Source organism: Apodemus sylvaticus, chromosome 10, assembly GCF_947179515.1.
Source record: "Apodemus sylvaticus chromosome 10, mApoSyl1.1, whole genome shotgun sequence".
Taxonomy (NCBI): Eukaryota; Metazoa; Chordata; class Mammalia; order Rodentia; family Muridae; genus Apodemus; species Apodemus sylvaticus.
In genome coordinates, this window is record NC_067481.1 from 70,836,454 (window position 1) to 70,859,649 (window position 23,196).

Sequence of the window (23,196 nt, forward strand, 5' to 3'; positions counted from 1 at the left end):
CTCTGTCAGTTGGCTTCTGTCAGGTCCTTTAATTAGGAAAAGGGCGAGCCTTCTCTCACAGCCTGAGCACCTTGGGCAAACACCTCCCCCAAAAGAACCCCTCCCAAGTCCTCTGGCCTCAGGGACTCACCTGCAATAGTTCTGCAGTCTTCACAGTTAGCCCTGTGATATGCTGCATCCGGCGGTTGACTCGGGCCACCACAGGGTCATCCTCCTCCTCTAACCAGGAACTGGGCAAAAGAAAAGAGCAGAGATGCACGGCAGCCTTAGATGGTATCCTCTGAGCCCAGGCAAGGCCAGCACTCACAGGCAACACGGGGTAAATGTTAGAGAGTGAGGCAGTGCGGCAGGCTGGATAAGCTAGCACGGGCTGCTCCTGCATCCTATGGGAAGCTCCACGGTTGGGCTTGACCAGCTACCTGACCTCCCACGTCGCTGCTCACCTTTTGGAAACTCTGTAGCTGGCGACGGTGAGGACACCTGTCTTGGGATCTCGCACAGTGGCTCTTGCAAGCTGAAAGGGAGAAAGGGTGGGGGGGGAAGAGTTCCCCTTCTTGGTGTTGGTGTTTTCCCAGAGACCACTGAGGCCACACAGTAGGGCAACAGCTGCAGAGACTGGCTCTAGCTGAGGTCCCAAGCTGCAGTTTAATCTCCACTTTCCTCTGTGCTCTGAGGCCTGGCCACACCCCCTTGCTCACTACCCACCCCTTCACCTACCAGGTCTATGCTGCTGGCACTGTTATGCTTATGAATTCTGCTTTTATTCATGCATTTCTCTTCCCTGAACAAGGCGCCCCTTGACAGGCTCCCGCCACAGTCTGGGCTTTGATGAATCCACAACACTCAGACTGGGCCATCTCTGAGCCTCAACCTGAGACTTCTCTTGACTTGGTAAAGTTTTCCCATCCTTCTGCCAAGAAGCTATCCAAATACTGTCTGCTGTGCCTCCTACCCTGCTGGCCTCCCACTGCTCCGCAAAGAAGCAGTTTCCAGTCCCTTGGGGCCCTCCCAGAGTCAACAAAGAAAACAGCAGGAATCTGAGGTATGTGAATGCAGAAGCCGCCCATTATGGGCAAACACACACACACACACACACACACACACACACACACACACACGCACACACACACACACGCACGCATGCACGCGCACACACACATGCATGCACACACCCTCCCTCCTCTACCTTAGCTTCCAGTCTCTATATAAAGACTTAGCAAATATGCAAATACTACCAGCAGGGATATCCTTGTCTACAGAAAGGGTACAGATACCTTACCTGTGGCATGGACTGTCCTAATGGTCTCACATGATGTGGGGTTGGTAAGGACAGACATGTCTAGGTAGAAGTATAGATGAACCAAACAGAATATTGCTGACTCTCACTTTTAATAAGAATTTGATTGATGCCTACTGTGTGCCAAATGCTAAGCTGCGTGACCAAGACATGCCCCGTGATATCACATAACTTGGTCAAGTGGAGACAGTAGAAAACCGGCCAGGTACTTGAAGCACACTACTAAAAGCTCATGGGTGAGCATTAATGTTCTATGGGAGCACAGCCAAGGGGTTATAGTGCATGGGTACTGTGGAGAGCCAGGCTGACATAAGTCATTATTCTCTGAGGTCCTCGTGTGTGGAAGAATGTCTGACTCTTGGTGGATTCAGTAATGGCCTGTGACCGTGGCCTTGGGGAGCTGAAGCTTTGGATCCTAAGACGCAAACCCTTTCCACCCTAAGGGCCTATCGCTGTCAGTCCCAAAGTTGTGTGCGCCTCTCTGATGCCCTTGGCCTTGAGTTGAGATGTCCTGTATTCCCCTTGGGCAACACACCTTGATTAGCTTCCTGCTGGCTTTGTCCTACTGTATGATAGCTTCTCAGTGGCACTGTCTCACTAGACCCTGGAAACAGTATATATGATGCTGAACTTCTTTGAAAGCCTGTGTTGGCATAAGACGTATCTTATTCAAGACCTCCTGAGCCCACCTGTTCTATCTTCGCTATCTCTGATCTCCCTGACCCTTCCTCCTTGGGACCCTGTCCCTCTGCCGGTCCAGGTTAGGGTACCAAGCACCTGGGTCCTGTACATCACAGTAGCAGGTAAGGCCCGGGATGAAAGGGCACTGGCTCATGAGGCTCCCTGAGGTAGTCAGGAGAACAGGCAGGAGGCAAGCACACGGGTCTGCTGCCATCTTATGGTCAACCTGAAGTAGGGAAGTCCTTATGCAAGGGAGGGACAGCAACAATATCAGGCCGATTGTGCCACCTTATGGAGAGCTGACAAAGGAGACACCAGAATGGGAAAAAAGAGTCACAGAATGTTGGAACAAGGGTCAGGGCAAGAGATGGCAGTGGCCTGGAATGGGAGGTAGCAAGAGGGATGGAGGAGAGGAGGCATGACAGAAGTGTGGTCAGGAAATGAACTGACCCTTCTGGTCACTTTGCCTCATAACATTCTAATGTAAAGATGGCTGCCAGCACTCAGGGAAGATGGCTTCCCAGGCTCCTGTCTATGGTCCTTCTCTGAGACTAGTGGATGGCCATCCCTGTCTGTTGACAATCATGGCCACTAGACTGTGCAAACACTGGAGCCTCAGCATTGGCCTGGTGCCCAAAAAAGACTTTGGGCAGCTGTGCTCTGCCCTGGGGACAGACACAGGGCTATTTTGAAAGCAGACTGGGGACTCACAGACAGCTGCCAGGCATTCTCCACAAGCCAAGCTAAGCTCATTGGCCCCACTTCAAAGCCAGAATAGCATCTGTCTGTCCTAGCCTCCGGAAAGAAGAGGTCAGTGCATGGCGGCCAATGTGTATGCTTGTCACATGGCTCCTGTTCAAAACACAACTATCCCAAGGCCAGCCACCTTCCCGATGTATGCACAAGTGCACAGAGAAATGTTCGGTGTCTGAGATGAAGGCAGGTGAGGAATCTCTGGAGATTTTGGCTTGACAGTGCCTCTCTCAGTTAGAAACCATGAAAATGGGTTTCTTTTCTAGAGAACTTTGGAACTGACCCAGGGAGTGAAATGAGTCCTGGTTACAGTTGTCCATACACATTGACTAGATTGACTCTCGGTGACATCCATGATATCAGCAACAGACCCTGGCTCCAGATGTGCTAGGCCTTCAATCCAAGGCTGTTCTAAGGTTCTGGTGCTACTCCAGGACCTATCTTAGGTCTGTCTATGAGCAGAAGCTCCTGGCAACCTCAGCCACTACAAACAAAGACCAGAGGAGCCAGCTAATTCCTCCCTCCCCTTCACCTGCGATGGGGGAGCATGGGGGAAATGGCAGCCCACAGTTCTCTTCAGAAGAGATTAAACGAGATCAATTCATCTATGGGCCAGGAATCCAAGAATAATTGTATCAACCTGACACATACACAAAACCAATAGTCAATGCCGTACATAGTAGAAATACCAGTTGGATTTCCATGATACTCAGAAACAAGACAAGAATGTCTGCTGCAATAATGCTGTAGACATTCAGGCAGCTCAATAAGACAGTCAAGGCAAAGGAGCTGTAAGAATTAGGAAGGCAAAACAACATCTTCCTTGCTTGCAGATGACAATCCTACTGAGATAACCCAAGAAAGTCAGCCCAAAAAAGAACTTCTACCACCTCTGATCCATACAGGCCAGCTTTCTCCATTTTCCTAAGGAGAGAACTTTCTGAAGATGAGTTGGAGTCTTTACAACGAACAACAGTTCATAAACATGAAATGCTGGAGTCAGGTCCTGCCACACCAAAGTCAATAAACACTAGATATCACTGTGAGATATGCTTCAAAAGCCAATAGTTGGACATATCGGGCTAGGAGTATGGACCAGCTAAAGAAGTGCTTGCTTAACATACACAAGGCCCTGGGTTTGACTGCCTGCACTGTAGAAAATGGTATAATGTTATACTTCTGTAATTCTAGCCCTTGGGAGGCCGAAGGATGTATATATTGAAGCCAGCCTTAATTACATAAGATTTTTACATTAAAAAAAGAAATATGCAGGGGCTAGAGAGATGGCTCAGTGTTTAAGAACACTGGCTGGTCTTCCAGAGGTCCTGAGTTCAAGTCCCAGCAACCACATGGTGGCTCACAACCATCCGTAATGGGATCTGATGCCCTCTTCTGGTGCGTCTGAAGACAGCTACAGTGTATTCATTTACATTAAATAAATAAATAAATAAATAAATAAATAAATAAATAAATAAATAAATAAATGTAAATAATTTAGCATAAAATAGTGAACTGATATAACACTATAACCAGTTAAAATACTCCCAAGAAGAAAATTTACAAAAATAAACCAAGCTTAATGAAAGATGTGTAAATGTGTTTGAACTGAAAATGTAAATATCTGAATAGGTAGAGAAGATGAAGGATATCCAGACTGTGTGGATATACATCTTCTCCAAGTCAAACAGTTCACTGCAGCCTCCCCCTCACTGCAGCCTCCCCCTCACTGCAGCCTTCATCCCTCACTACAGCCCTCCCCCTCACTGCAGCCCTCACCTCTCACTGCAGCCCTCCTCCCCACTGCAGACTTCATCCCTCACTGCAGCCCTCCCCTCACTGCAGTCCTTCCGCCACTGCAGCCCTCCCCCTTCTGCTGCAGCCTTCATCCCTCACTGCAGCCCTCCCCCTCACTGCAGCCCTCCCCCCCACTGCAGCCCTCCCCCCTCTGCTGCACCTCTCCCCCATCACCCCTCACTGCAGCCCTCACATCTCACTGCAGTCCTGATCTGGAGCTCCAGAGATTCCACTTTTCTAGAGCTATACATTTCCTTAAAAAACGACCCATCCACCCGCCCTTCAACCAGGTGACCTGGCACTTGTCACTGAGATGCCCCGCTTCCAACACGGCCTGTTATGCTCATGTCTGTCCATCCTATGTCCCTTTTCCTCCCCCACTGGGCGATGAACCGTCAAGGTCAGGTTAAGTCTGCAGCATGCCAATGAACTGATGCAGCAATTGGTGAGAGCAGGGGACAGACAAGCTTCTCCACAGAGGTGGTCGGTCGGAGGGACTGCACCCTGCCCATCCCATTCAGTACCCCAGCAGGACCCCCAAAGACACCTACTTTGGGTTTAGCAATCTCCTTGATCCTCTCGATTTCTTCGTCGGACATCACATCATAGTACCTGACGATGTGTGGGCTGTCCCACTCGTCTTCCTCTTTGAAGGGGGCGATGAGGAGCTGTGGCACCCTGTTTCCATGATGGTACCTACAGAAAAGCCTCTTCTGCCTCCGGGGTGTCTGGGGAGCACAGAGCACAGGGCCCGAGCCTTATGAGTCTTTACCCTCAGTCCCAGCCCGGCTGTCTGCACACACTGGTCTCACCCTCTATGACCAAGACTGTCATCAGCTTCACCACAGAAGAGAACCAAAGCAGGAAGTGACCTCACCCAAACCATACAGCTCTCCTTCTCTCAGAAGGTCACCTCATTTCCACAATCCCTGTGGCAGAGGGCACACTCCACAACCCTTTTCATGGAGGTTAGAATAGGTCTGAAGCGTTATTGATGAGGAGTACCTTTCCACACAGAAACTACTGAGAGGCAGTCAGGGGTACAGGGAAGGCGAGAGCCTCCCTCATACGGAGCTGTGAGGATCAGTGGGACTCAGTGGCCCTCAAAAGCCAGGGACACAGACACCCAGCCCCAACAAGTGCTGCCTTTGTTTACCACTGAGTCTCACATGTCATTCACACCACGGCTACCCTGGGGACGTGAGGCATACCCACACCCATCACTTTCTTCAAACCAACGAGTCGAATGATAGGTAGGCACACTGGGTGAGTGGGACATACACAGTGCCCTGGAGGATGGCAATTCTCCCTGTAGCACCCAAGGGGGACAAGCTCCTGCCCTGTGCATCAGAGAATGCCCACCAACCAGCCTCCACAGATGTTGAGAAAAAGGCAAACTGGCAGTGGAACCTGCCCCGCTGCCTGCCCAGAGCCAGCGCTCAGCCCCCCAGCCTCAGACAGCCCCGTCCCGTGGCTCACCGCCAGCCCCTTCCCAGGGCTCACCGCCAGCCCCTTCCCAGGGCTCACCAGTTTGATGCCCTCCCCTCGACAGAGGCTCTCGTACACGTCCCGCTCGGGCAGGTAATCCATGGGCCTCTCGTACAAGTTTTCCTGGGTTGCCAGTCCAGCATCTGTCTGATTTGACAAGGACTTTCCTCTTTCTTCCTCTAGCAACCGCTCGAAGTACCGCAGATTACCTCCGGCTCGCTCGTGGCTTGGGTCTGGAAAGAGTGAAAAGTGAGGACAAGGGAACCACAGACATCTGTGAGGTCATCTACAGAAACTGCTGTGCTTCCTTTCCAGCAGCCCACTGGTATGCGGCACTCTGCTGGCTGTAGCACCTAACAGGGCACGTCGTCACTCAGGGCCCAACAGCCAAAAGCTCCTTCCCCTTGTCCAGTGCTGAGGGAGACCTGTCACTGAAGGAGAGTATGTTTACCCTGGAGCTAGGTGTGGGGTGGAATTCCTTCTCAGGCCTCCTGGAGGCCCCCTGAGTTCTGGGTTCTGCCTCCTCCCTGTAATTAGCTGACTATTTAAAGCTGTTCCCCAGAGCGTAGTCAGGCCCAGCAACCATATCACACACTGGCTACAGCTAGGACACAAGCTGAGATCCTGGTGAAAGAGAAGGCTCAAGGCAGGCCAGATGCCTCAGCGGGTAAAGGTGCTCGATGCCAAGCCTGGTGACCAGAGTTCGATCCCCAAGACCCACACACTGTGAAAAGAAAGAACCAAGTCCCTAGAGTTGTGCACACATATGTTCTCTGTGGCACTTGCACAATGCCCCCCCCATGCAATTAATTAAGTATCATGACTCTATTTAAAAATGGAAGAGTCACAGCTCTGGTGGACATCATGTTATCTGAAGCAACCGCCATAGCATGATTTCTGTGTCACTCTCCAGACAACAAGACTGAGTGAGTCCCAGAGATGCTCAGTGACTTAAGATGAGACCACACAGAAGAACCAGGATGTATGTGCTGGCCTCTAACTCACTCGATAGGATCTATAAGACCCTCTGCCCTTGTTGGTATTGCAGGATGCTCAAATATGACCTGACCTCACACTTGGGGCCCTGGAAAGCAAGGGCAAGGCCAAGTCCTCGCTGCTCCAAGAAACTTCAGACAGCATTCCCGTGTATTAGTAGGAGGAGCCAGTGAGCTTTAAAGACTCAGTGCTTTGGACCTTGTTCTGTCCCACGTCACAAGACATACAAAATACAAATGTCATGTTAAGTCCTACTTTGGACACCAAGTCACTAATAGCTGGAATTACTGTCACTGTAGCAATCCAGAAGCAGTACAGCTTGGTTCTCAAGCTATATTTAACACAGTAAAGGGTCCATCCTGCTTAGCGGTACAGGCACCATAACACCAGGTCCTTATTTTTTAAAGTGTCATGATGTACACACATGTGCACATGTACTCGCACATGCATACCCATGAACATACATGAACACGAGCAACACACATGTATACACAAGGATGCCAGAGGCATCCTAATATGAGGATCCGGCAATTGAAATTATTGAAGACATTTATCACCAGCCAGGTAACAAACAAACTGATTTAGTTCCAAGAGATGACCAGCAGGAGAGACGTTCCCTTGCTACCCCTGCCCCCCACCCCCAACCTCCTTACCAAGAGTGAGCAGGCGACGGGTGAGTTCGACGGCACGGTGAAGGTCACCCAGTTGGAAGACAGCATAGCTCAGGTAGTCCAGCACCAGGGACTTGGTCACGGTGGCCTCCTCCCCGGCATGGAGCTGCTTCAGCACCTGCTCCATCCACAGCACAGTGTGGTAATAGTCGCCCTCGTTGTATGCTGAGCGGCCCATCCCGAAGCAGTCGTCCACACTCAGCATAGCCTGGTACTTCGTTCCTGAAGCAGGGAAAACAACAGTCAGGTTCTGAAACGATGCTGGCTTAAGAAGGGAGATGCTTACTTTAGAAAAAGCCTGGGCCACCGAAAGAGGAACATGATCCAAGCAGAATACCACCGGGACCTCATGCCACACACTACGAAATGTCACCGATACATACATAAACAGGTTGGCTTAGTTCAAGTTAGAGTTCATAGTCTAAGGCTCAGACTCCTCTCAGGTGCGAGGGGGATTTGTGAGAGGGAGTCTAGAAATTCCACCGTGAGGTCGGAGGCATCGGTCCTGTGGGTCAACACAGGGGAGGGGGTGCTTGGAGGGCAGTGGCCAGGTAACTCTGAAAGTAGAGAACATGGTGAAGCTGGGCGGTTGTGGTGCATGCCTTTAATCCCAGCACTTGGGAGGCAGAGGCAGGTGGATTTCTGAGTTCAAGGCCACGCTGGTCTACAGAGGGAGTTCCAGGACAGCCAGGGCTATACAGAGAAACTCTGTCTTGGAAAAAAAAAAGAAAGAAAAAAAAAAGAAAACATGGATGAATTCAGGTGGCATGAGAGCTACGGTGAGGGCAGTGACATGCAGGGAGAGTCTGAAGGAAGAACCAACAGCGAAGGTTCGAGGATGGACCTCAGGGAACACAGATGGAGTAGCATGAGCAGCAACTAAGAGGAAGAAGATACAGGGAAGGGAACAGGTGACAGACACCAATGGGGACAAGGAACAAAGATGTTGGAGCATCAGCTCAGCATGCCTTGTGCCTAATGGGACAGCCGCTGGGGAAAGCGACCACAGAGACAGTTCCAATCTGAGAAACAGCAACAGCTCTAGGGAGATGTGGAGCTTAAGAGAGGCTTGTGCTCCTCAGAGAATAACGGATCCCAGGGAACAAGGAGGGTTAGGGGCTCCCTGCAGACTGCAGGAATCTCCCTAGTAAGTGCTATCGGGTGTGGCTGGCATGACAGAACTGCTGGAGCATCACTCTCTTTGCCTAAGGTCCACCATGGGCATCTTCCCAGAAGGAAACCCTGCTGCAGGTGGCAGCTGCTTCAGAGACCAGACTCTATTCATCCTGGTGGCTCAGGACCGGGGGTAGGTTTGTCAGGGAACATGTGATGAGATATCAAGAGAGTAAACACAAAATGGAGTCATAGACAGGCCAAGGATTAGAGATCTTCTGGGTCGCCTTCCCTCTCTCCACAGTCTCTGTGAATCCCCGCTGACTCTTTGGGCCCAGGAACCTATTATGGAGAGGATGTGTAACACAGGTAAACAAGCTGTGGTCTGGACCTGGAGAGAGCCTGGATGTGCAGCCCTTACTAGATGCCCACCATTTGTGTGACTCTGGACAATTTGCCCAGCCTCAGACTCAGTCCCCTATCTAAAGAGATATAATATCTACCTAAATAGACACCAGTAGCAGCTTTAAAGGGCTGGTGCCAAAAATTCAATGAAATAACATATGACGATGTTGCCTCAGGATGTTAAAGACCAGCAGCCATAATCAACATGTCTTGTGAATGCCAAGAATGTGAAGAATGACTTCCAGAACTCAGCATCCTCCCTAGAAGCAAACTCAAGTGTCTGCTCCCTGAAGTCCCCGTGGAGTCCTCCACAGCTAAGCTGAGCGATGAAAGGCTCTCTGACAGGGAGGAGCCCAGAACGGGTAAGGGTCCTGGAGCAGAGAGATGAGGATGCCAAGAACAGGCACCGACGCCAAGGAGGTGGTGGGAGGGACCTCAAGGACCACCTACAGGGAGACTGAGGGTCACTCCTGAGCATCTGACCCAAGTGGATAACCAAAAAAATTATCCTGAGTAAGCTGGAGGTATGAGAAGGGTCAGAGGGCATTCAAGAGACAGAATCCACAGACTATGGTCATGGCTTAGGCTGCCAAGGGACAGGGGAGCTTTGTGTAGCTAAAATAATAGATAAAGACTGAGGGTAAACAGTTCAACATCAGATGAAGTAACTTCAATCTGGAATAGATGAAGTGTGTGCAAACCATAGAATGTCCTAGTAGAGATGTCTGCAGGCACTGGCCTATCCTGGTAGAGATGTCTGCAGGCACTGGCCTATGCTGGTAGAGATGTCTGCAGGCACTGGTCTATCCTGGTAGAGATGTCTGCAGGCACTGGCCTATGCTGGCTAGAAGCCCAGGAGCCTTTGAACACAGATCTGCATAGCATCCATGGACGGACAGACGGACGGACGGACGGACGGCAACGCAGCTGGGGAGGGGCTCAGAGTGAACAGTGAACAGAGTAAACGTTCTGGACAGTAGCTCGCTTTGCCCTCTGGCCCCACTCAGGACAGCCAGGGGCCTGTTCACTGTGGAAGGACACTGTCAGGATACAGCTCCCTTCTACCTCCAACCATACCTCAGAGCTATAAGCCAAAAAGCTTCCCAGAATTACCTCCTCATTCTGGCCTCATGGTTGAATAAAGAAAACCGTCTTCCCTGCTAGCCCCAAAGGATCCTCCACACCAAAAGCCTAGGCCTTTACTAACCAGTAACAGGACATTCAAGAAGGAAGGCAGAACCTACAGCCCGTGGGTCTCTCTGCTGTATTTCCCCTAGACTCCCAAGGAGTGAGGTGGTGTTTAAATCGTAATGAAGTCCAATTGGATCCTTGGGTGTGTTGGTCTCAAATAACCCCCCAAGGCCAACAAGTCTTATAACCACTAGCAATGGGCAGTAAGCAAGCAAAAAGGACAATTTAAAGAGCAAGCAAACAAAAGCAGAGGAATGAATTATCAGATGAGTCAAAAGAGAAAAGCCAGAGATCAGCAGCCAGAATCTAGAACATCGGAGAGAAAGAAGCAATCGGCGACAGATGCTACTGTCAACTTAAGGTTATACCTGTAGTCTGACCCAGTGTTCCTGGCCCAGTGCTCCTGGGGAGTTTGCAGAACAGGATCACAGAGAGAAGGGAGAGATAAAGGCACTGTGGGTACAGTAGTATGTGGGAACCAGGGAAAATAAATCACTACCCAGCAGCCTCAGCAGGAGAGGAGTCATGGGCTCAAGAGATCATTGGATCTATGGTAGAAATACAAGATGGGCAAAAACAGAGTTCATAAAATGTCAGACGACAGAGAGCAAGAAAAGGGGGACATAAATAAGAAATGGGGGGGGGGAGGGCATTGTATATGAACTCAAGGAGAGAGCCCAGAGAAGGGAGGGGTGAATGCAAATGGGATGTCAGCAGGACATAGCAGCAAGCCTGAGCCTACTGATCAGCCGGATCAGCCTTGGACAAGAGCAGTGTGAGGCTCAGGGGTGGAAGCAGGCCTCCCACCAGGTGATGATCCTCCAGGAGCGGGATACCGCAGGGAGTTTCCTGAGCTACAACCTCAATTCCCTCTCACACTAGGGGAGAGGTCTTGGCTAATACCTGAACCAGGACACTGGGGTAGGGGTTGGAGCACGGGAGACTGGCACTGAATGGAAACCCAAAAGATCAGCACCAATGCCAACACCACCTAAGCCAGTCTGAGAAGACATGAGCAAATGAGGTGCGTTACCTGGAAGTTCCCCTCTGGAAATCGTGTCCGGATCCAGTTTGTACGTGTCCTGAAGTCTCATCAGGGCTCTGGCGGCTCCAGACTCGTCCTCATCAGTGGGGAAGAACTGCCGCTGAACTGAGAGGTTAGCGACAAAACCTTCCAAATGACAGTGAGAACAGAGGTCACTCTTGACCCAGCAGACAGTCATCAGGTCTCTAGCTAATGGGATTTCCCTGTCCCTTCCCTCAAAGGCTGTCACATTCTGGTGCAGCAACAAAATAATAGCAGTAACAACAATGATAATAAAGCATTTCCCTCCCTTGGGAAGTCCTCCCTGGGGACTCCACTGCAGAACTTCCTTAGCCCCTCCCACCCCACACCCCACACACCACAACCCCCAACCCCCACACCCCTGTGCTGTTCATTTGGAACCAAAAAGCCCTGCACACAGCTTAGCACAGAAAAGTTTAGTAGTCAGGGTATGAGCTCCCCGTTTTGTACCCAAGGCCACAGCCCAGAGCCTAGACAGATTTGGCCACTGAAGCGGCCCCAGGTGGCTTTTCCAGGGCCCTAAGCCCTGGTCCCAAGCCAGAGACACAACTCCTGTTATTTGAGGGCTCCAAGTAGAAGCCAGGCCTTGCTATACTAATGATTCATGCCTTTGAATTCACCTAAGAACTGGGGCCTGGGAGGGGAGCACCAACACAGTCTGTCCCTGGCCCCTTTCCAAGAGTAGCTGCGCCCACTGCTACGCCGCCCTCTCATCACAGCAAGCCAGAGTGTCAAAAAGCTGCTACATCATCTTCTTCACAGCTATACGGTCAGGAACTCGGACGCCTTTAGTATACAGGAAAAAGAAAACCCTCTAGAAATAGCCACATGGTACTCGCAGGATTCCCACTTATCTCAGGGGCAAGCAGCCAACATCAGAGATGAAAATAAGTGATTGCTCTCTGGGCCTGTCCCATCACCTTCCAGGTAATCACAGCATTTCCAGATGTTAAGGGGAGGGGGGGAATGACAAGATCAGACATTGGAGTGCAGAGATCTATCGTCTGCATCTGTGTAGGCTTCCATGCCTACCTCCCCCAGAAAGCAGGCAGAACAGCCTGTTCTGAGCTGTTCTGAGCAGCAGGCCCAGCCCAGGATGGGAGGGAGAAGGGGGGTGGGGTCTGGGAAAGGCAGTGGCTTCTGGAGGCCGTGAGCTCACAGGCACAGCTCCAGAGGCTCTGAGCTCACCAATCCCTCCCCAGAGACTACCCAGCCCCCAGTCAACCCCAACCCCAGCGGGTCACGTGGCTGTAACCAGTCTCAGCCAGAGAGACAGCTAGTCTGAAGTTAATCAGCACTCAGCAAGAGAAGAGGCCCAGCCCAGCCTGAGGCTGGGAATCCCTTGGCCTACCTCCAGCCCACCCTTCCATGACCAAGACCCTCTCTTCTTCTTAGTGACAGGGACGTGTTCACCCACAGAAGGCACTACCCCGGAAAAAAAAAAAAAAAAAAAACCTTTTAACAAATCTGTGCTCCACCCTGTAAATACCATTTCTGGGTATTTAACTTAGAAAAATAATCAAAGGCAGACCCAAAACGCATGTAAAAGAGGCTGAAAGTTTGGAAACGACCCCAGGTGCAGTGCAGTATCACTATGAGATGACTATCCAGCTATTATAATCACGCACAGGCGCGCTTAGCTGCATCTACAGAAGCTGGGAGCCCAGGACTGAATGCACGCTTCTGTCAAATCCACACAGACATGCTTTGTTTGTTTACACACGTAAACATGTCCTACGTAGGAAAGATCCGGAGGACGCCTCTGTCGTCCCGCTTGCCTCAGCCCACTTGACTCATTTTTAACTCATTCACCCCTTAAAGCAAATGAGACTTTAATGCTTTAGTCCATGTGTGTACACATAAGCAGATTCTTTTGGTGTGTATGAGCATTTGTCGATGTGTATAGGAGTGTTTTTATGTGGGCGGGTACATACGGATGCATGCAAATGTAGATGGAAGATCAAATCTGAAGTCATGTGTCTTTGGCAATCACCCTCTATTTATATACTGAAGCAAGAGTGCCCAAGTGATCCCGGAGCTCATGGATCAGCAAGTCTATGATCCCAGAGCTCATGGATCAGCGAGTCTAGCTAGCCAGCTTGCCTGGGAAATTTCATCTCTGCCTCCCAAGTGCTGGGATAAGGCCAGACACACTTGCCTGGCTTTCCACGGCTTCTGGGGATCCAAACTTCAGTCCTCACTGGTGGGTGGTAAGGGCTTCAGCCACTAGGCCATCTCACCAGCCCAAGATCATACAGTTTTTAAAAAATGTTTTCAAAGGTTTATTTTACGTGTATGAATGAGAGTTCTGCCGGCATGTGTGTCTGCACCATGCATGTCTGGTGCCTGCAGGGGTCAGAAGAGGGGGTCAGATTACCTGGAACTGCAGATACAGATGGTTGTGAACTACCATATAGGTCCTGGGAACCAAATTCGGATCCTCTGCAAGAGCAACCAGTTCTCTGAACCACTGTGAAATCTCTCCATTCCCCAAGATTATAATTTGGGGCTGGAGAGATGGCTCAGTGGTTAAGAGCACTGACTGCTCTTCCAGGGGTCCTGAGTTCAAGTCCCAGTAACCACATGGTAGCTCACAACCATCCGTAATGAGATCTGGTGCCCTCTGCTGGGTGTCTGGAGACAGTTACAGTGTACTAACATACATAAAATAAATAAATCTTAAAAAAAAAAAGATTATACTTTTAAAGGTATTTATAATGGAGCTATTGGATTAAGCATCGTGATTATTATGTGATATTTTATGTTCCTGAAGTTGTTATAAAAAGATGTATTACTGAAGTATAATTAAAAAATTTTGGGGGCTGCAGAGATGGCTCAGCAGTTAAGAGCACTGACCACTCTTCAGAAGGTTCTGTGTTCAAATCCCAGCAACCACATGGTGGCTCACAGCCATCTGTAATAAGATATGACGCCCTCTTCTGGGGTGTCTGAAGACAGCTACAGTGTACTTACATATAATAAATAAATAAATCTTTAAAAAAAAAAAGAAAATGTCATTACCAGGAAGCATTACAAAAGGACAGGAAGTGATCGTTATTACACTTTTAAAACAAACCAACGGGGACAGCTCCAGGCGGAAGCAGACGGGCACATGGACACAGCTGATCTCTGCTCACCGTCCCTCACCTGCAGCAGCGTCCTGAAGGACAAGGTCCCCGAGCGCAGGCCAGTCTGTGTTCAACCGCTTCACCAGCTTATACGCATTCACAGGATGAGCCAGGTAGCCCTCGGGGTCGGCAGCCGACTTGCTGGTCAGGGCTTCCATCTTGCTGGCCCAGCTGCAGAACCAAAGGAAAAAGAGACTACCACACCCACCCACACAGAGCGCTAATTTCCCTGGTGAGGTCCAGGGCTCTTTCATCAAGAGATGATAAAACATGAATATAGTAACTCCCTAGAGACTTCTAGCCCTTAATCTAGGTAAGAGCTGGGAACTCTGATGTAAATTAAAAAGAAGGAAAAGAGATGGTAGCTTCCTAACCCCTGTACTCAGCATCTCCAGAGGACTAGCAGAGGTTAACTGAAGGTCAACTCCCAGGGTCACCTCTCAGTGACTTCCTCTTAGACAGACCCCTTGGATGGGCTCGGGAAGAGGTGTGGCAGGGGTGACTTAGAGTGGGGGTCTAAGGACATTGGACACCTCTTAATCTTGGCGAGCTTGGCTTCCTCCACAAGGATGTACTCCTTCAGGGACTGTACCAGGTCCTTCTCGGCGTAAATCAGGTCAGTCATGTGCCCTACAGGAGAGACGCGTGAGCCAGTGAGAAATGGATGAGGACTGGCTTGCCTAAAATACCCGTACAGAAGTGAGTACCGCCACCAAGTACACGCCAGGAAACTAGGAATCACAGGGACTGGTGGTTAAAGGGGCCTATTAGCGCCCACAGCTTCAGGAAGATAAAAGCAGAGGCGTCAAGAGGATGCCCGGGCAAAGCGCAGGTGCACTGGGAACTGTGCTAGGAGAAGTTCTAAATTTCATTCTCCCTTCGCCAGCCAGCTGGTCCTGTCATAGGGGCACGGCCATCTAAGAGCTCATCACAGGGAAATCAGCTCTTAACCTTCAGTTGACAAGGAGAGAATCTGGTCCTTAGAATAGAGAATGTCCACTGCTTAACCAGCCTCTTGCCAAGGACTGAAAAGGCCCTGAAAACTACTTGCAGTCTTCCCTTCCAGAGAGGACAGCTCAATTCAGAAAGCTGCCTCCGCGTGTTCATCAGGATCTCCTGGGGTGGAGGGTGGAGGGGTCAGGGATGGGGGGAGTCTTTGTAAGTTCCACTCTCCCTGGACTGGTCAAAATCAACGTCTAAACTATCCCACCCTGAATGAGCCTCCGACAGTGACAGCCCCTTGCACTGGGCTGAGGGTTGCTTAGGTAGACTAGAGCTCTGTTGCCACATACCAATGGAGGTGAAGAATTCTGCCTGCACCCAGCTCAGGACACCAGACCAGGCCATCAGCAACACCAACACCTGGAGCTTCATGATGGGAAGGGCGGTATCTACAAGGTGTTCAGGAACAGGCATCAGATCAACGTGATGGAAAGACAGGGGTGGTGCATGCCTGGAAACTCAGACTCAGACTGGGTTAGGAGGAGCAGAGTTCAAGGCCCCTGGACTACATAGCAAGACCCTGTGAGAAGACACAGCCATACACGCTGTGCACATACATAAACACATGCTCAAATATGTCGCTAAGTAAGGAAGGCATTCAGAATCACCCAGGGGATGGGCCACACATCCTCACTTCTGGCTCCTGCCTGGAATTTGTTTATTTTGTTTTCCTTTTTGGAGACAAGGTTTCATTTTGGAGCCCAGGAGGGCCTGAATGTCACTCTCTTCCTACCTTCCCAATTGCTAAGATTATAAATGTATATACCTGACTTCCTGCCTGCCCTGTTTCTTACTTTCTGATAGATATGCCAGGATGGTAGTGTCAAAGCCACAAGGAGAAGGAGCCAATTCAGAGAGTTGGTTCCGAAGATGCCCAGATCACCGGGATCTCAGGAGGAGGAGAAGCATCTCTGCAAGCTCCACTCTCCCCAGTCCAGGGGAGAGGACACCCCAGGCCAGGGACGGAGGCCATGACACCCCCATGTGAAAGTGATCCTCCAGCAGGGACCTCCCTTTGTGCTTGAACTGAGGGTGGCCCACACAGAGAAGGGTCCTGTTGTCACAAACCAACAGAGGTGAAGGATTCAAGGACCTGGATCCCATCCATAAGGAAGTGACAATACAGAAGGGACAATGACAAGGAAAACTAAGATAATATGGCCAAGGGAACCAAGCCAGCTGAGGTGCATGGCAGATAGAAGAATATGAAAACTGGCCTCTGCCAGTCTGCACTGCCTCAGAGTGGCAATTCTGAACAGACTACAGCTCTCCCTGTAGTGAGACGCCTTCTCTGGTCACTCCCTACTCATTCACAAGTATTTACTTAGAACCCAGAGCTTCCAGGCACCAAGCTAGGTGCTCAGGATACAAAGGTGAATCAGACACACACAGCCAAAACACTAGGGCTGGGCTGCTGACATGAGGACACAGCCAGCCACAGCCTTCTCATCGGACTAGAAATAGACACAGTTCCGAGAGACGCAGCAGCCACCTAGGACAAGCTTCCCTGGCCTCAGGACACAGTGGAGCCTTCAGACACCGCTCCCCATCCGGCTATGCAGCCCAGAAAATGTGGAAAGGCCGGCCCCCAGCTGAACCTTGCCTGTTCTTCCTCTTCATGTTCCAACTAAGCCAAGTCTTTGGAATGGCTCAGATGGAAATTTACCATCAGATGGAAAGTAAAGAAAATAGAGAAGACAAAAAGCCCAAAAATATGTATGAAAATCTCAGAATCAGGAGGCTCTCTGACGTGGAGGGCCAGCCAACGACCCCTCAGAGTAGAGGTGATTCTCTGCCCAAGCAGAAGACCAGATCTGGATGAAGTGGGGGGCTCCGTGCATCTCCCAGCTGTGTGGCCAGTTACAACTCATACCTAGTCAGAAATCAGGCAGCCTAGTCGGGGAACCAGGAAGCCTCTTCATTACTTTCAAATACCACCCACAGTCCACACCTGAGAGCAACCAGGTTTCCTTACTACATGAACGCCAGCTGTTAATTTCTCTGGAATGTGCTGCCTGGCTAAGAGGAGTCCGTCCACAGACCCCAGCCTGGATACACAGCCTCAAAGAATCACACACGGGCTTTAGGAAGCAACTTAGCAAGCACCTCCAAAGTCCTGTTCTGGCAGGGGAGGCAGGTATAAAAACCCTGCCTGCCCAGAGAACTAGGCACTCCCAGGCAAGCTGCTCCCAGTCTGCCACAGTGATGCTACCATTCCAAGCAGGGGCACCCGCTCATCTCTTCTGACCCCAGGGCCCCAGAACTCAAAAGTCTTCATATAAAAAGTCACCTAACAAGTCAGGTGAGAGGAGGCGTGTTGCCCAGGGCAGCAGCTCTCTACAGTCTGGGGAAGCCAGCCTGCCTCAGAGCTACACCCAGCACTCACCCAGGACAGAAAAAGTGGGAATTCCTGAGTCTGCCCAGGGCCACCGCTGCCAAAAGCCTTCCCAGGATCCCTCAGAAACCCACGAAGACTGATGATCCAGGAGGGGTCATGGTCAAATTCCATTTTGTGAAACAGCACCAAATAAGAACACTGTTGAGCTTTGATGGGCCGCATCTCAGGGTTTAGAATAAAATCTGTCTTGTAGCAAGCACCCAAGGAAGTATTCTCCATCAGATTTGTCCAGACAAAATACAACTAAAGAGTTTACCCTTGGGCTGGAGAGATGGCTCAGTGGTTAAGAGCACTGACTGCTCTTCCAGAGGTCCTGAGTGTGATTCCCAGCAACTACATGGTGGCTCACCACCATCTGTAATGGGATCTGACGCCCTCTTCTGGTGTGTCTGAAGACAGTAACAGTCTACTCATATAAATAAACAAATCTTAAAGAGAAAAAAGAAAATCAAAATAGCTCATACACACTTTTAAAAAAAGAGTTTACACTTTGCACAGTAGATTAATATAGGCTATATAACAATAAACGCTGTATGGACATCAACATAGAAAGATCAAAGCAGACTGGCAAAGGCCAGTCCCCCAATAATACATGCTGTATGCTCCATGTTTTGAAAGGAAAAGAAAAATTATGTATGTAAGCATGTAGGAAAGAATTATGCTCTAACTGTATCTTGGTGACATAATTTTATTTTTCTTTTTATCTTTGTCTTCTTGATCTTTCTACAAGACATTCTACTAGAATTTCTTAAAAATATATATTTTTGTAATATGTTTAATATGTAAAAGAAACAAAGTAGGACATTCTCAACTGAACTCCAAAGGGACCTTGGCAGTCGAAGTGTCTGGACCCCTGTGGGGAGGTCTTGCCGAGCCTGCCAATGTCTCAGTGACAGTAATTCACCCACCAGGCAACTGGCACCGTTTTTCAGCGAGGTGATTCCAAGACACACAAGCAGAGGTCCTGCAGCGAGCCTGCTTTTTGGAAAGTACATTTATAATCTGGCCAAGTAGCCATGAAAAGATGTTTCCAGCTGCAAACCAGCAGCGTCCTCAGCTTTTCCCCTTACCTCATCGGGGAAAGACCCTCTGCCAAGCCCCCAGCTGCAGCCCAAATGCTACAGCTTTCACAAAGCATTTCACAGCCGAGAGAGAGAGAGAGAGAGAGAGAGAGAGAGAGAGAGAGAGAGAGAGAGAGAGAGAGAACATGAGTTTGCAAATAGGTCTTGCCTGGCACTGGGCAAAATGCTGTCTGCCTTCGGGGAAGGGATAACTCCCCGCAACAGGAGTCTTCAACCTCCTTTTCCACCACGGCCCTTGCCTGCCCCATCATGGCTAACTCTAGGCTGGCAGAGCTGAGAGGACCCGGGTTCTCTCACAGTTGTGCACAGGTTCCAAGCACTCTCACTACTGAAGCGCATGGACATCCGTACAGCCCCAGAAGTACACCCAAGTCTCATTACCAGACACTGTGTCTCAGCCATCACCCTTCGCCATGCAGCCCCACACGCTCTGACCTCTCCATCTCTGGTCTGGCTTCCCTCCGACTCTGTCCTGCCAAGTAGCCAGCAAGGCTTGCTGAAGCCCTCCCTCTGGCTCCCCATGGCTAGCAAGACATGGTCCAGAAACCTTAGCCGGAAGGGCCCTTGTAGTTCTGTGACCTGGCCCCGATACCCTCTCCAGCCTATTGCACCACCCCAGACCTCAAACCTTCAATGACTTCATGTGAAAAATATTTACCTTCACCAAGAGCCTTGTAAGAGCAAGATCTCTGCTCAGTGAAGCCAAAGGATTTCCCCCTCCCAAGAGGCCTCCTGAGGCTCATCTCTCAGTGTCCACTTAAGAAAGCACATAAAAAGGTCAGTGAAGGGACTCTCTGGCCTTAGACCTGCAGCTCCATGGCTGTCGGAAGAGGAAACGGGAGCTGAGTGAGCTTGACAAGAATGCATGTGTCGGGTAAAGTACATCTGTCCTTACATCATCTCTGTTCAGTACACGGATGCTGGTGCCTGGTGCCGGCAAAGCCACTGCCTCCTGCCTCAATAACAGGGCAGTGTACTAGCAGAAAAGTTGTTAAAGTCCGCATGCCAACACTGAACTGGGTTCCCATCAGGGCCTCAACAATCGATCAAGCTAAACCTACCTTACCAAAAATAAACTTCACCAAAAGATAAAAGGTATCCATGCCACCCTACAGCCATGCCCCAGACTCCAAACTGTCTACTCTCCCTTAGCCAGGGAGAAGACACTGTTGACCCAAAGCGGGTCTCAGGCTCCTCCCACTCCCTCTAGACTAGCCTCTCCAATGGCTCCAGTGGGACCAGGCTGGGGAATGAGGGAACCCCATGATGAAGGGTTAAACATCAGTGGGACTCGACACTTCCTCCAAATTCCTTCTTTAAGAAATCACCCACAGGCATGGAGTCCCCACAGAGCTTGCACACAGAAGTAGACCCAAAATGGCTGAAGAGCCAGCAGATCTCCACACAGAGGGAGCAGCTGGCTAAGGCAGCCCCTGGTTGTTTCCCATTCTTCTCTCCTTTCCCCTCACCCCAGCTGCCCTGCAATACACTTTTCCAATAAGTATTAAGCACTTAAGCTCTGCCTCGGGCTCTGTTTTCTGGGAACCTAGTCTAAGATAACCACGGTTTATGTTTCCAAAGATCTTTCATTTCTACCATCTAATTCTCACGAAAACCTTGTAAGCCAGATAATCATCTCTGCTCCAGATACAATACTCCTGCCTTGTCCACAGAGAATAGATTCCAAGAAACTCAGTGCATGCCTAAACCCACAGATAGTATCAAACCCTGTATATGCTGCCTTTCTTGGTGAGTACGTACCTATGATAAAGTTTAATGTAGGAATTAGACACAATGAGATTATCAATGGAACAAGGCAGAATAATTATAACCCTGGACTGAAATGAAATGGCCAGTGCTGGGGCCACTACTGAATAGGTTACTTGAGCACAATCACTGTTAATACTGTACAGTCCACTTGATAACCTGGCTATAAGGACAGGAGGATGAACAACGGGTAGTATACACAGCCTGGATACACTAAGGAAGGAATGATTCACTGAGAAGGCCAGCACAGAGTGGCACAGAGTCCGTCACAGAACTTAGGAGAGCTGACAATTGTTATGTCTTCTCTTTTCCAATTATTATTTCCATGGTGTGGTTGACCATGGATGATGAAAACTACACAAAGCAGGAATGAGGAGGTACTGAATACTCTGAGTGACATAAGAAAGACCACCGAGGCTGCCTAAGGCTTCCTAGACCGGACATGCAAGCAAGCTAAGGCCCCTTCTGCAAGACACATTGATACCATCCGATCTTACCCAGAAACTTATGTCAACTCACAGCACATAAGTCTTCCTGAAACTGTGAAGTCACACTGCACTCAGATTGAAAACTTGATCATGGGTGTCTCAAAGATTCACAGATAAGAGCCCATGACATCCATATTTGGAGCCCACCAGGAAAAGGAGAGCTCGTGGTAACAACACCGTCCCCTGCATTCAACCAGGTAGTCACTTCTACTGGACACATCGCACATTATCACCCAGGGAGCAGGTACGCCTGCCACGGGTGTAAGAAAGACCCAGAGTTAAATCCTAGCTCCAACTGTCATTTCCTGGCTTTGTGACCTTGGAGTCCTAGACTTCCTGATCCTCAGCTCCCTCATTCATACAATTGAGACCATCCTTGGGACCTATACTTGATAGTTCTGTACATGAACTGAATTAGATGACACATGCCAGCAAACTGTCAATCATCGAGCTGATTCTGACCAATCATCAGAACCATCCAAGAGGATCACAGGAACTCAAGGGGACCTGAAGTGAGCAGTTGCTCAGTCCAAGTTGGTGGCTCTTGGAATGAAGAAAGAGGCAGGGAAGAAACAGGAAAATGTCAGAAGGTGAGTGATGCCTGGGTCCCAGGAATGCCAGAAGAGATGATGTATTCAGTTCAGGAGAGGCTGCAAACAGGTTTCACCAAAGTATGCAACACTTGGAGGTGACCCTAGAATTGGCCAATCACAGGCCCCAGAACTCACACACACAAAAAAAGTTCCCTGGCAAAAGGCAGGGAGCAGAACTAATACTCCCAAATCTCTTATACATCTATGCTTCTGACCTACTCATTCTGGTCTCCCACGAGTACCAGGCCTTGAGATCTCCACCATTCCCCAGTTCCCAGGAGTGCCAGGTACAGAGCAGACAATCTCTAGCAAGCATTTACCGAGAAGTCTGGAGTGGAGGCTGGCCTGCACTAGGTTCAAACAGATCCTATCAGGGCCGGGGAACTCAGTATCTAAACACAAAAGCCTCTGCCCTGCAGTGGCACCAGCTGAACAAAACCCAGCTTCTTGAAAAAGCCCAGTCCTATCTTCTCATCCTGCTCCGCTCTCTCTGAGAAGAAAAACTGCCTGTCTATCCCTCACTCCACATCCCCAGCCCAAACCCCACAGACCACAGGACTCAGCAATCCCCTTTGCTCTGGGATAGGCTGGTGTCGCACCCTCAGGCACTTCAAAGGTCTAAATGACTAGATTTGAATGATGTCTTTTCAAAGCTGAAGTCTCTTTCCTGGACTCTGCTGGTCTTTCACGTGCCTGCATTACAGCATTTGCTGCCAACCTCCATCTGCATAAAATTAAGCTCTTGACAGATCCCAGCATCCAGGGACACCCCCTCCCAGCCCTCTGCACACTATCCGCCAGCGTGGCCGTAAGTGAGCCAAAGCCTTCGGTCCAGCCTCAGACCCTCCCAAGGATGTGGGAGGGAGCTTTCTCAGGAGATAAGGAAACCCTCAATTCCCTCACTCTACTCAGTCCCCAGAGTTGCATGTCCTCAGTCTCCCTCAGATAAGCACCCACCCGAAGGGCTCCTCCCTAGGCCCAAAGCCTTCTGCCAGTGGTAAACAGCAATCTCTGAGAGATTACGAGCTGCCTGTGGGCAAAAAGAACTCCTCCTCCTCCACCTCCGCTCCCTACTCCCTCATTCTAGCCCCAGGCCCAGTCTAGTCAGATATGAAGCACATACTATTCCAGGAACGACCCACAGTCCTTTTGTGTGTAGTCCAATCTAGAGATAAGTAAGCCACTCGGCAACACCTCTCTGCAGAGCCTGTGACAATGTGGAGGGACTCCCAAAGGCCATACACAATGCTTCCGTTGAGTTGTCACCATATCCATATCTGCCT

General features: G+C 50.0%; 1 protein-coding gene across 2 annotated transcripts in view; it reads right to left on the reverse strand.

Moving 5' to 3' along the window:
* The window catches only part of P4ha2 (prolyl 4-hydroxylase subunit alpha 2), a 31,350-nt gene that overhangs the window by 6,177 nt on the left and 1,977 nt on the right, over positions 1–23,196 (reverse strand). For both annotated transcript variants that reach the window (XM_052195832.1, XM_052195833.1), the window contains exons 3-11: positions 15,876–15,974; positions 15,117–15,213; positions 14,603–14,754; positions 11,423–11,560; positions 7,663–7,902; positions 6,053–6,246; positions 5,077–5,253; positions 444–514; positions 131–230 (exon numbers count right to left, since the gene is read on the reverse strand). In XM_052195832.1, the coding sequence (XP_052051792.1) occupies positions 131–230; positions 444–514; positions 5,077–5,253; positions 6,053–6,246; positions 7,663–7,902; positions 11,423–11,560; positions 14,603–14,754; positions 15,117–15,213; positions 15,876–15,957 (1,251 nt within the window). In that variant the 5' untranslated portion in view covers positions 15,958–15,974. The remainder of the gene's footprint in view (positions 1–130; positions 231–443; positions 515–5,076; positions 5,254–6,052; positions 6,247–7,662; positions 7,903–11,422; positions 11,561–14,602; positions 14,755–15,116; positions 15,214–15,875; positions 15,975–23,196) is intronic.